Below are 13,509 nucleotides of genomic sequence, written 5' to 3'. Positions count from 1 at the left end.
TAAATTATATTTAAAAATTAAAGTCATTTATATTTACCTACATATTTACCATTTTTGCTCTCTTTATTTCTTCGTATAAATCTAAGTTCTCAGAAGACATCATTTCTTTTTGTTGAAGAACTTTAACTTTTTAAAAAATGTAGTCTGTTGGCAATAAATGCTCGTAGGTTTTGTTTATATAAAAATGTTTTTATCATGGCTTCCTTTTTGTGAGATATTTTTACAAGAAATGAAATAGTATATTGACAATTTTTCAAAGCACTCTAAAACAGTTGTCCAATTGTCTTCTGATTAAAATTGTTTATTCCTCTGTATGTAATGCATCTTATAGCTACATAAGTCTATCTTATTGATTTTCAGAAATTTGATTATTACAAGTTCCAGTGCAGTCTTTTAAGTAATCATACTTTAGATTTGTTTTATGAATCTGTGGTTTTGTAATTTTTATCATAGTTGCAATAATTTCAGCCATTATTTCTTTATTTGTTTTCTGCCCAGAAGTGGAAACTTCCTCTCCGTATATTCAACTACATCAGGGAACGTTGATTTCATCTTTTTCCAGAGGCAGACTTCCTTTCTTGCACTCTCTTCTTGCTTTTGTCCCAGAATCTGCTTTGACCATAACCTGGGAATTCCCATTCCCTCACCTGAGTTGTATTCTGTCTTCACTCACTCCTTAGTTTTGGTAAGACACATCTCCCAGCAGCCTCCTGAGAATTGTGCATTTTTGAAACGTTTTAATATCTGTAAATATCTTTCTATCTTCTTACTTGTGGAGCCCTACATCAAGGACACCTTACATCAAGGACACAGGACAAAAATTCTGGAATTAACCGAGCCCCCATAGCAACTGTTGCCATGGGCTCTCCTAATCTAAACTGGACAGCCCCCCAACTCCATATTAGGTAAAATAATCACCATGTAGTAACCTTGTAGCATCCTGACCAATCAATCATCTAATGACATCCTGCCAGCAGGAATTTTCTTTGTCTTGAGGCTATAAAAGTTGGCCACTAGCTCACAAAGGGGATCGGCTCTCCCTGGTCTATCAGGAAGTCGGCCCGCTGTATTTGCAGCGTCCCTCACTAACTCTGCTCTTTCTTCTCAATAAACTATCTTTTCTAAAATACTTCCGGTCTGGAAATTCTTCCAACCCACGCTCGGACCACGACATTACTGAAGTTTTGCCAGGATATAGAATTCCAAGTGGAAAAGTACTTTCCCTCAGAATTTTGAAAGCCTTGACCCACTGTCTTCTGGCTTCTGGTATTACTGCTAAGTCTGAAAACTCTAATTCTCCATCCTTGGTTTTGAGTGTTTTCTTCTACTTTACCTTCTCTTCATTTTCATTCTTTTCTTCCTCTTGGTCCTTCTCGTATCTCAATTTCTCTGGCAAGCATAACGTTTTTAGTCATTAATCTCTAATAAGTGGCCCCTCTCAATTTGACAACTTCAGTCTGAGAAATTTGTTTTAATTTCTGGGGTTTTTTTAAATTTTTATTTTGTTTTATATTTTTGCTAATAATTTCTCCCATTTTCTAGACCTTGTTCCTTAAATTCTTACTATATGGATATTGTTTCTTCCTGACTACTCCTTTAATTTTCTCTTGTTTTGACTCCCCTTTTCCATTATTTGATTTTATTGTTCATTTTATTACTCTTCATTCTTTCAATGTCCTTAGATTTATCTTCTAAACATTTTGTTTTTCATTTGTTACCTATATTTAATTTCCAGAAGCTCTTTTTGGTTCACTGAATGTTCTTGTTTTGATTTGTCTTGTTCTATAGCCTACTATTCTTGTTTTATATATGAATACTCTTCTCATCTTCTCAATTACTAAATTACTAAAAATAGGATATTTATTACATATTTTGAAATTTATTTATTCTCCCAGAATTCTATGGCGGTATTTGTGTTTTCCCTTAATTCCTCTTTTCTATATGCTTTTTGTATGTCTGTTACTTGGTTCCTTCTTTTTCTTGTTAGGAAATTCCTTAAATGTCTAGTGATCACTGTTGTTTGAACATATGTAGGAGTGAAGTACTCAAAAGCTGTTTGGGACCTGAGTGAATGCAGGAAGCTTACTTTCACATCTATGTACACACACACACACACACACACACACACACAAACACACATGCTTGGCCAAGAATGCTCCCAGTCCTGATGTGTGTCTACCAACCAGTCTTGCTGCACCAACCAGCCCAATACCAAGGGAGCCCTGCTGGGTGTTCCTGGAGGGTCCCGACCCCACCATCTGGATCATGCAGTGGCCTGAGCTGTCTCCACCATAAGTGGGCAGAGGAAACAGTTTCCTGCATTTCCTGTCCCCCAACTGCTTCAGTAACTCACACTGACCTTCTCTGAAACTGCACAGAATCAGAGGATTTCGCTTCCAATGCTTCATTCCCAGGGGGCATCAGTGGGTCAGGAATTTCTGCCACAGGCTAATTTCCCACTCTTTCTTCCTGGGCAGCCAGAAAGTGTTTATTTTGGCCAAATTCCCCAAATAGTAAACCTATTTTCCCAGGATGGGGAAAGGGACCAGCCATGGATGTGTGGAGGGGTTCAGGGAATCCAACTGCTTCTCCTCCAGACTTTTAATCACTGTTCATATATTTAGTACCACGTATAACCCTACTTGCAGAGGCATCTGGTGCCTCTATTTCCTGCGATTTTTGAGGCTCCATTGCAAAAAAGAGCCTGCTTCTGATTTGTTTCTTCTCTCAACTGAAATGTTACCTTCCTTCTGTCTGTTAAGTCAGTTACCACCCATCCATCTGCTTTCTAGCTTCCAAACTTGTATTAAGGTCACCTCATCTACCATCTCCTTTGTCTTGACGAGTGAAGTCTTTTTATGCATTTCTTGTAAATTTACTAGAGTGTCAGGAGGAAATGGAATGCATTTGTTTAATAAAAAGCATACGAATTCACCTCGTAAAGGGTACTCTAAAAGACATTAGGTAATTATTTCCTAATATTTACTCCCCCTTGTTACATAGATACTGGAAGACTGGAAGTATTTTGAAACTAAGTTGCCACTGGAGAGGCCCAAGATTCACAATTACATAAGTTAAATAATTATAGAAACATAAGGTAGAGTATGTTCAATTCCAGTTCACTTTTTCAATAAATATGTTTGGAGCATCTAATGTGTGGAAACAATTAAGAAACCATTGCAATAGTGCATAAGTGGACCGAGGAGAATCTGGTCTGAATTAAGACAGTAACTGTGGAGAAGGAGGGGAGCAAGTAAATTTTAAAATATATATATTTTAAAAAGAAATATTTTACAAATTTTGCAATCATTTGTTTGGTCTATGGCCTTGCATTAGTTTGCTAGGGCTGCAATAACAAATACCACAAACTGGGTGGCTTAACGAAAATTTATTGTCTCATCTTCCTGGAGGCCAGAGTCCAAAATCAAGGTGTTGGTAAGGTTGGTTCCTCCTGAGGGCTGTGAGGGGAGTGTGTGTCCCAGGCCTCTCTCCTGGCTTAGAGAAGACTGTCTTAATGTGCATGTGGCATTCTCCCTGTTATCTGTCTGTCACCACATTTCCCTTTTTTACAAGGACACAGCTCATATGGGACTAAGACCCACTCTAATAAACTCATTGTAAGTTGATTATCTCTATTAAGACCTTATCGCCAAATAAGTTCACATTATGAGGTACTGGAGGTTTGGACTTCACACACAAGTTTTTGAGGGACACAATTCAACACACAATAGTCCTCTTCAAATGAAGGATGAGTAAGTTGGTTTAAAAATGAGTAAAAATTTTCGTTAAATTAGAGTGAGAACAGCACAAAGCCTGTCACATTCAGGACTTGCAATTCTAAAGTAATGTACCAGAGCACACCTATTAGATGCTCCAGAAAAGTGCAAATCATGTCCCTAAAAGACCCAGACATATTTTGCCTTTTCCCCAATCACTACAGAAGCCACCAAGGTTCTCATCTGTCTGTGTACCACAGGTATGGCTACCGATGAACTTACTGGCTTAGAAACACAGGAGTTAACAGTACATCCTCAACATAGAATAATAAAGCACTTTTTAAAAGTAATAAAATTAAAATGCATTTAAAAAATAGAAGTTATAATTTGGTAAATTATAAGATTTAATTTAATTATGAGTTTATAGAACTTTAGACCTAAAAAATGTATCATGGAGATCATATAAGCCAGAGATTTCCAAATTGGGAGGTGCTTCAAAATCACCTGGAGATCTTTTAAAAATACACAGCTTCCCAATCCCCACCCTGCATATCCTGAATAGAACTTTCACAAATGCTTATTTTTTTAGAAACTCTCCAACTGATTTTATGCAGACTGACTGATCCATCTGCCTTGTTTTTAAGTTGAGGAAATTGAGATCATTTGAACAAAATCACATAGCACAGGATATATTTAATTAAAAATGATCTAGTTCTGTTTATACATGACTCATTTCATTTTGATCAACAGAAAACCCAGGGATTAGTGATAACTACTTCAAGAATACTTTCGTTGATACAGTCAATGATGCAACTATTCTTATATTTTGGCAAGATAGTTTAGAGACATTTACTTCCGTTCAGTAAAATTTTAAGGTCATCAATATTTAATGTTGGCAGATTAAAAAATAAATAAATTAAAAATCTTCTAAGGCAAAAAGAACAATTTACAGAAAGAGATTTTAGAAACTTACAGAGGATGTCCTATCTACTTCACAACGGCTGCTCAGAATAAAACAGGCCTCAGCGTCATCCATCCTAAATGCAGATGGAAAAATAAAATAATCACACACTGACATATCTGTGCATATCTATGCATTATCTGCAAAATAGAATTCCAGTGCGTGTAAAGTATACGTGTAAACTACGGACATCCTTAGGTTTAAATGAAAGTAGGATTTCTAGGATCGTGACTATATTTGACTGTAAACAAAATAATTGTTGTAGATTGGCTATATAACTCAACAGCTTATAATGACAGAAGTTAAAAAAAGTCAAATTTTATTTTCTCTTTTATCATTATATATATTTTTTCATATATATACTTTGTGTAAATTGAGGGAGTTGTATTCGCCTTTAGTTTAGATGGATTACATTTTGGCTTCAGTATGTCAACAAAACTAAGAGAGAGGAAACAAAGCTGCTTAGTATTTGTAAGCCAAACTCTACTGTACATTTATATTTCCTGGAGATGAATCATCAACTGTTCCAAACCCTTTCCTTTCATGCTAAAGTTCTATATTTCTTAAATGTAGTGATAAACAGTAATTACGCTTCAGTGCTTGATAAGTAATGTTCTAAAAATATAAAACTATGTATTTTCAAAATAAGGAATTATTTATCTTTCTGGTTCATTATGATAAAAGAATTTTTCCCAAAAATATTTTCTATGAAAAATCCATGGAATTAGACCAAACCAAACAGTTCTGGAAAAATGTTAAGTAGTCATGGTTATTAAGACACTATGAGCGTTGTATAACATTTTCTAAACGTCATGTTCAACAAAGCAATTCAAAACTCATACAACTAACCTTTGGAACTGGTTTGGAGAATCCTACTCCTTGTTTCTTGCATGGGGAATTGTATTGAAGAATGTATTAGTTAACATTAAATCCCAAATCTTCATGTGACATAGGATAAGAAATGAACATAGAAATGGTACCTTCTTTCTTAATTCAGCTTTTTCAGAATTACCAGCCTGCTACCTCTCACTCATCCACACTTTTCTTTTTTATTCTTATGGAGGAATGCTTCTTGCAAATGTGACTGATTTTGCTAAGAAACCATTATTAACACTATTAATACTAAATGAGTGTGTTAATCCTAGGTAGTATCGAGCTAAGATACTAATAGCCAATCCTAATGGCTTAGATTAATTTATTAGGTAGTCAAAAGACTTCATTTATCACAGAAATTCATACTGACCATAATATGTGCATGACTCATTCTTACCATATGAAGACTCATTATAATAAATTAAGCATATTGATTATCTATGCAGATGAATATAAAGATCCAAGTTATATTACTGTCTAAGCAACTATTTCCTTATGGTTCCCAAATAATGAGTATAGATAGCAAATAGCAAACACCTGTGTTTTACTTGAGGTACTGGGAGAATCTGACTTATTCTAGAACTGTCATGTATAGTGACAACGTATATGAAGTATGTAATCCACAACAAATACTAATATTCGGTGGGCCAAAAGGTTCGTTCAGTCTTTTGGGTAAGATGGCTCTAGTATGGAGAAGGTGCTGCGACTGACTGAATGTGTCAAAAGTGGTTTGCGAAGTTTCGTGCTGGAGATTTCTTGCTAGACGACGCTCCACAGTCGGGTAGACCAGTTGAAGTTGATAAGGATCAAATTGAAACAATAACTGAGAACAATCAACGTTATACCACGCGGGAGGTAGCCGACATAACCAAATCAAGCGTTGAAAATCATCTGCACCAGCTTAGTTATGCGAATCGCTTTGATGTTTGGGTTCCACATAAGTTAAGCGAAAAAAACCTTCTTGACCATGTTTCCACATGCGATTCTCTACTGAAACGTAATGAAAACGTTCCATTTTTAAAACAAATTGTGACGGGCAAAGGAAAGTGGATACTGTACAATAATGTGGAATGGAAGAGATCGTGGGGCAAGCAAAATGAACCACCACCAACCACACCAAAAGCCAGTCTTCATCCAAAGAAGGTGATGTTGTGTATATGGTGGGATTGGCAGGGAGTCCTCTATTATGAGCTCCTTCCGGAAAACCAAACAATTAATTCCAACAAGTACTGCTCCCAATTAGACCAACTGAAAGCAGCACTCGATGAAAAGCGTCCAGAATTAGTTAATATAAAACGCATAATCTTCCATCAGGATAACGCAAGACCTCATGTTTCTTTGATGACCAGGCAAAAACTGTTACAGGTTGGCTGGGAAGTTATGATTCATCCGCCGTATTCCAGACATTGCCCCTTCAGATTTCCATTTATTTCAGTCTTTAAAAATTCTCTTAATGGAAAAAATTTCAATTCCCTGGAAGACTGTAAAAGGCACCTGGAACAGTTCTTTGCTCAAAAAGATAAAAAGTTTTGGGAAGATGGAATTATGAAGTTGCCTGAAAAATGGCAGAAGGTAGTGGAACAAAAAGCTGAATATGTGGTTCAATAAAATTCTTGGTGAAAATGAAAAATGTGTCTTTTATTTTTACTTAAAAAACTGAAGGCACTTTTTGGCCCATCCAATATATTCTCGAAGAAGCTTAGTTTTCCAATTATGTACCATTCATTATATCCTGACAGTTTCTACTGACTTTTTTGTTTCAGAAGTTATTAAATCTTTGGAAAAATCTCAGTTAAACTGACCTATTATATATAAATCAAAACTAATGTCAGATTTCCTGTTATGAGCTATCTAGTCATCTTTTGCAGGAGTAAGCAGCAAAAAGGGGTTTGGAAATTTTCTTCTGTTCTTTTCCGTCACCCACACACCCCCTCCACCATACACACACAAACACAAACACACAGAGAACATGCATAAAGAAACACAGAACACACACAAACACATGGAGAACATGCACCAACACACACACTAACACACATACTCAAGCGTTCTGGAAAAAAAACAAAACAACAACAAAGAACAACAAACAACACTTATGTTATGAAATTGAGGGAAGATACTTTTAAGCCTAAAAGAGTTTGTAAGACAACTCAAGGATAAACATGAAGATATGTTTAAAACTTGTAAAACAAGAGAAAACGTTGAGCAAAGCTACCTGCGCTAAGGATCTCTTCTGGCTTCTGAAACTAAGGATGCTGTTTTGCAGATGCCCTGATTCCCCAGTGTCTACAGTCTAACCAACCATCCTCTCACTCTGCCCCCATGAAATGACCCTCATGACCTGTGACAAATGTGTAAGACTATGTCACCTTTAAGCCGGGTGGGCTGGCATCTACACAATAAGAAGAGAGAAACTAAGACCCTTGTCACCTTTCTGATTCTTTCAGTCCCCAAGGACTCTTTCATCTCAGACACCAGGCAACACAATTGTTACCTGCCCAGTATATAATACAAGCTCCTTAAATGTAAACCCTAACGCGAACTGCTTTGGTATCTCACACAATTTTAGCCCAAGATTTTTATCTGTGGAATAAAAACAGTATCCAGGGATTTGGAGATGACTCTCCTTGAGTCTGGATAACTCAGCTCACCTCCCAGCAGCCTGAGATAATTACACGACACCACACTTCTCATCGTGTTGTGTGGACGTGGTCTGCCGAATATCCCTGCCCTGAGAAAGAGGAGCAAATACGTGGATTTTATATCTTTAACCTTCCAATTTGACCAGCAGTGGGACTAAAGCAAAAGCCTGTATTCAAAAACACACCTTGCAACACTGAAAACTGCTAAAATTTGGAGGAGAGAAAAGATATTAAAACACTACAAGATGGAAAATATTGAAGAGATATACTCACTTTGCTCGCAACAGATCCTGATCTTTAAGGGCTGAACCTTGAAGGTAGATGACTCTTTGTGACCACATCGGAATCTGTAGGACCCTTCGGACCTGAACATCCATTTCAGTAGGACACAAAATCACCACATAATAATCCTACTCAAAACAAAGTGGGCCATGGGATAGAGACAATAATGCTTTGTTTTATACTACGTAGGTAAATAGAATATCTAAGAACATTTTGAAATATGATAAAGTAGAAATTAACTCTTACTAACAAATAAAAGTTTGCATTTAAAACCTAGTGTTAAATAAAATGATACAGTAATAAACATAACAGACATATAAAAATCTCATAAATCACTATATTCATCCTGATCTTTTTCAATTTTATTAGTACCAGGAAGGGAAGGTAATCGGTGCTTATACTCAGCACACACTTCCAGTCTATGAAGTTTTCAGTTACAACTTCAGGCTGATTCTAAAAGATAAATTGCATACCAGCCAGAAGTCCTAAGGATCAATTCATACTTCGAATTGTTACTTTTAGAATAAAAACTGTGATGGTAATTTGTATCATTTGGTAATATTATTATGAACTGATAATATTGAAAATATTCTGATGACTATCTGAATGGAAAAAGATTCACAAAAATATTGATAATACTGACAAAGTAACTTAAATTTAAAAGTTTGAGATCAAAATATTTCAAAATAATGGTCTTTTGGAGAAAATAAAAAACAACCTGTAAGAACTTAAAATCTGTAAGAATTTAAAATAATTTATCTATAAGAATTCAAATTCTCTGGTAAACATTCACCATTTTATCACTTTATAATATATCTAGTAGGAATTTTTGGAGTGCTAAGAATTCTCCATATTGATATTAGACAAAATAAATTACTAGGGATCAAAATTTGGAAGGATCGAATTTTCCCTAAAATAGATTTTCTTTGTGGGTTATAATAAGCATCTGAAATTATTTAATATGAATAATAAAAAAACCTAACCATTAAATATGGAATTCCTGCAAAAAATGAAAAATAATTTATGCAAAAACAGAAGAATATGTTATATAAGTATCACTTCTAAATTAGATTTTTTTAATCCAAAAAATAGTATTTTAAAAGTTCTCTAAAATATTCAAGAAAAAAAATCTCTTTATTTAAGGGAGAGATAATTGATGTATTCAGCACTGTCTTGACCTCAGGATTATCCAAACTCTTGCCACAAATTTATTGGGAAAACACAAGAAATTCAAGTAGTTCTTTGCTGTTTGGACTAGATTAAGTGCCTTGAGCAGCAAAGGAGATGACCTAAGTCTACACTGACCCAGAACCATGGCAAGTGGAAGAAGTAACCGAGGACTTTGTCTGCATAGACAGAAGAAGAGATTTTTCTGAATTTATGATCTCAATCAGCAAGTTATTTCCCAAATTCTGGTCATTTATTATTACTATAAATAAGACCTAGTTTCACTCCAGGAAACAAAAGGAAAAATGGAACTTCCAGACTTCCACATTTCTATCAGCAACACTTGATAAAATTCTGAAATATTCAAGTGAGCAGATGATATTGAAATGATTCTTTTATTGTTTTATTATATTTTATGTTAAATTTCACTGTATCATAAAAATATCATTTATGCATTACCCAAGGGAGAAAAAAGCAATCATTTTAATCAAAGAAAACCTTTCTTTGTAGCAGTAACATAATTCCATCTGTCTTTCAGTATAGATACAGAAGGAAACTTAACATACTGTGTATTCCTCCAGCATTTTTTTCTATGTTCCTGGTTATATTTGTAGTTCTTCATTTTCTCTTTCTAAATTTGAGTGTATAAATAAAAATCCTGCAGAACACAGGCTGTACCATGATTAACTGACTTTGACAATGTTAGTAGGTATGATCTGTTTAAAGGTACCTGGAGTCTTGGATGAGCATAGAATTCATTCAAAAAGTCCATGAGTAAGTCAATCTTCAGTGAGCTGACACACAGAACAACGTGCTTTTCAGTTTGAGCTCTGTGTCGACTATAGTTTCCACCTGACTTTTGTCTCTCCATCCACAAATAGGCCAGCTGTTCAAACTGTAATGCATTTTCCACATGTGAATGAAAAACACTGGACGTGAAAATAAAAATCAATGCAATACATCTGTTGTTTACTAAGTATACTCAATTTCTTAAATGAAAGTCTTTGAGATTCAAATAATCAGTGTTCCCTTCAACAAGAGGCTCTTCAAAGGATGGCTGCAGAGCTTGCTAATGCCTCCCAGGGCCTTCAGGTCTTCAGGAAACACAGTAATATGATTTTCCTATTGTATCATAGCAGGGCACTAAGAGGTCCGTGCCTCTGCTCTGTCCAGTAGGGTATGCAGCTATATATGTCATGCACTGAGTCAAAGAGAAAAGCCTCACTTTTTTCTCCCACATTCTTATATCAACTTCAGCCCACATCTCCTGCAAGGGGAGATACCCTTACCACAAATGAAAGGCCACATTCTAGTTATTTAGTAGCTGGTATCTAAGGGTTGTGGAGTGTATAGGGGAGGTGTGTCATTAAGGATGACATGTATGATTGGATAGGAACAGGAAGATCATTTTTATACCTATGTAAAGTATATTTCGATACACTGTGGCCAATGGTTCTGTAATGGAACATGCACGTTTGATTTGTATTGGCCACATCCTGTTTCTGACCTGCCCACCCATGGACACCCAGAGTTCATTGCAGGAAAAAGTTGAAGATTGCCTCTATGTATCTTTAGTCTCATTTTATATCTCTGTCCCTTTGCTATCTCCTTATCCATTCTCCAAAATGCTGCATGATAGCTATGTATCATCTTCAGATTTTGTTTTAGTTGACTAGCTTATGGAAACAATTTTTATTCATTACAACATATGGCTTTTAGATGTATTTTCAAGACTCAAGGGAAATCAACCCTTCACAAGTGTATTTCCTTGAGCTATCATTCTATAATTTAAAAATATACTATCCTACAATCCTATAATTAACATAAATACTCTACATTTGAAAGAAAGCACCTTGAAGAATTGAAATGAAATGTGAGCTATCAATTGTGACTGGAGGGAAAAAAAACCTCAATGTTTCTAATACAATGCAAAAAGGCATTTCTGTTACAATTGTAATTAATGGACTGGATGGAATAATAGCAGGTGTTAATATATTATTGTTAGGTTAACAAGTCACCCTGCATTTTTTTATTAAATGTGGAAGAATTTGATTTCATAAGACTTTGCAGGTTCCTACAAAATTTAACACGGTTGTGTTTACCTGTATGGGGAGAACCACAAGAGCAACACAGATCATGGCAACAACAAAAAGCTTGGACGACCATGTTTCTGGAGTGACATCCCCAAAGCCCACAGTAGAAAACGTCACAATGCAGAAATAAAGGGAGTCGAAGAGATTCAGCTTCTTTCCTATTCGTTCCAGATGTTGGATTCCACAAATGCTAAAGAAACACATATGAATTACAATTAAAACCTTCAAATTAGGCACACTGCTTCTCATCGTGACTCTCTTGAAAACCAAAGCGCATTTCATAAAGCCACTTAGTAGTTGGGGTCTTATATTGAACAATATTTTGGTTGAGAAAATATAATTTTTAAGCTTTTTTTCCTACATCAAACAGATATAGTCTTATTTTGATTAGTAGCCAAAAACTGTAGCCAAAATATCACGAAGTATATTTGAATAGCATGTAAAATAAATAGACTGAATTTCATGGGTGACTTACACAAACATTTTGAATGCGTGTCAAGAAAACATAGACACCAGAATTCACTAGATCTATTCCCCATCAAAACAGCAATTGTCAGGGGGTGGTGGTGGGATGAATTGGGAGATCGGGATTGACATATATACACTAATATGTTTAAAATAGATAACTAATAAGAACCTGCTGTATAAAAAAAATAAGTAAAATAGAATTCAAAAAAAATAGCAATAGTCAGTAGTCTTTTTTTTTTTTTTTAAACAGAGAGACATTTTTCAGTATATACATGTGGTATAGATATACGTGTATATATTCCGTGTGTGTGTGTTCCATACACAGTCATCCTTCAGTATCCCGTGGGGTCTGGTTCCAGGATCCCCACAGATACCAAAATCCACAGATGCTCAAGTCCCTTATATAAAATGGCATAGTATTCATATTTGCATATAACCTATGCACATCCTTCTGTATACTTTAAATCATCTCTAGATTACTTATAGTACCTAATACAATGTAAATGCTATAAAAATAGTTATAAATAAGTTGCAAAGGCTATGTAAATAGTTGCTTGTATGCGGCAAATTCAAGTTTTGTTTTTTGGAACTTTCCAGAAATTTTTTCCCAAATATTTTCAATCTGTGATTGGTTGAACCCACAAATGTGGAACTTGTGGATACAGAGGGACAACTGTATACAGGAAAGACTTGAGGAGTTAACCATTGCTAGGTGCCCCTAAAAATGAGTCTCTAAGTAGATCGATTATCTGTACAAAGCTATTGATGATATGAAAGTAAGGGAACAGCATAGAAATTGTTATAAGATGTTCCCAAAGTAGAATTGCTAAAATAGCATTAGAAATAGCACTGCTACTAGCTTAAAAAAAAAAAAAAAAAAAAAAAGTAAGGCTATGAAACATGCATATATGTGCAATGTTGGAGGGAAATAAGATTTGCAACATAAAAAATCAGCAATAAAAAGGAATCTAGTACTGACGCATGTTAAAATATGAGCAAGCCAAAAAAAGATGACGAGTGAAAGAAGCCCGATGTAAAAGACTACATATTGTATGATTCTGTTTATATGAAATGTCCAGAAAAGACACAGAAAGCATACTAATGGTTGCTTGGGACTGATGGTAGGAATGCGGTGATGAAAATGTTCTAAAACTGGACTGTGGTGATGATTGCAGAGCTTTGTAAATATATTAAAGATGATTGAACTTTACACTTAACATGAATGACTTTTATGGTACGTAAATTACACCTTTATAAAGCTGTCAAAAAAAATCCCTGTATACTTCTGGATACTCCTTGCAACTTCT

At 35.2% G+C, this 13,509-nt stretch overlaps 1 protein-coding gene across 8 annotated transcripts in view; it reads right to left on the bottom strand.

The window, feature by feature from the left end:
- The window catches only part of KCNT2 (potassium sodium-activated channel subfamily T member 2), a 376,144-nt gene that overhangs the window by 173,479 nt on the left and 189,156 nt on the right, over positions 1 to 13,509 (bottom strand). For all 8 annotated transcript variants that reach the window (XM_082394255.1, XM_082394261.1, XM_082394256.1 and 5 more), the window contains 4 exons: positions 11,744 to 11,924; positions 10,372 to 10,536; positions 8,466 to 8,602; positions 4,690 to 4,753 (listed from right to left, as the gene is read on the bottom strand). In XM_082394255.1, the coding sequence (XP_082250381.1) occupies positions 4,690 to 4,753; positions 8,466 to 8,602; positions 10,372 to 10,536; positions 11,744 to 11,924 (547 nt within the window). The remainder of the gene's footprint in view (positions 1 to 4,689; positions 4,754 to 8,465; positions 8,603 to 10,371; positions 10,537 to 11,743; positions 11,925 to 13,509) is intronic.

Source organism: Balaenoptera borealis, assembly GCF_965194805.1.
Source record: "Balaenoptera borealis genome assembly, chromosome: 1".
Lineage (NCBI taxonomy): Eukaryota > Metazoa > Chordata > Mammalia > Artiodactyla > Balaenopteridae > Balaenoptera > Balaenoptera borealis.
This window is presented reverse-complemented; position numbering and strand designations above follow the sequence as displayed.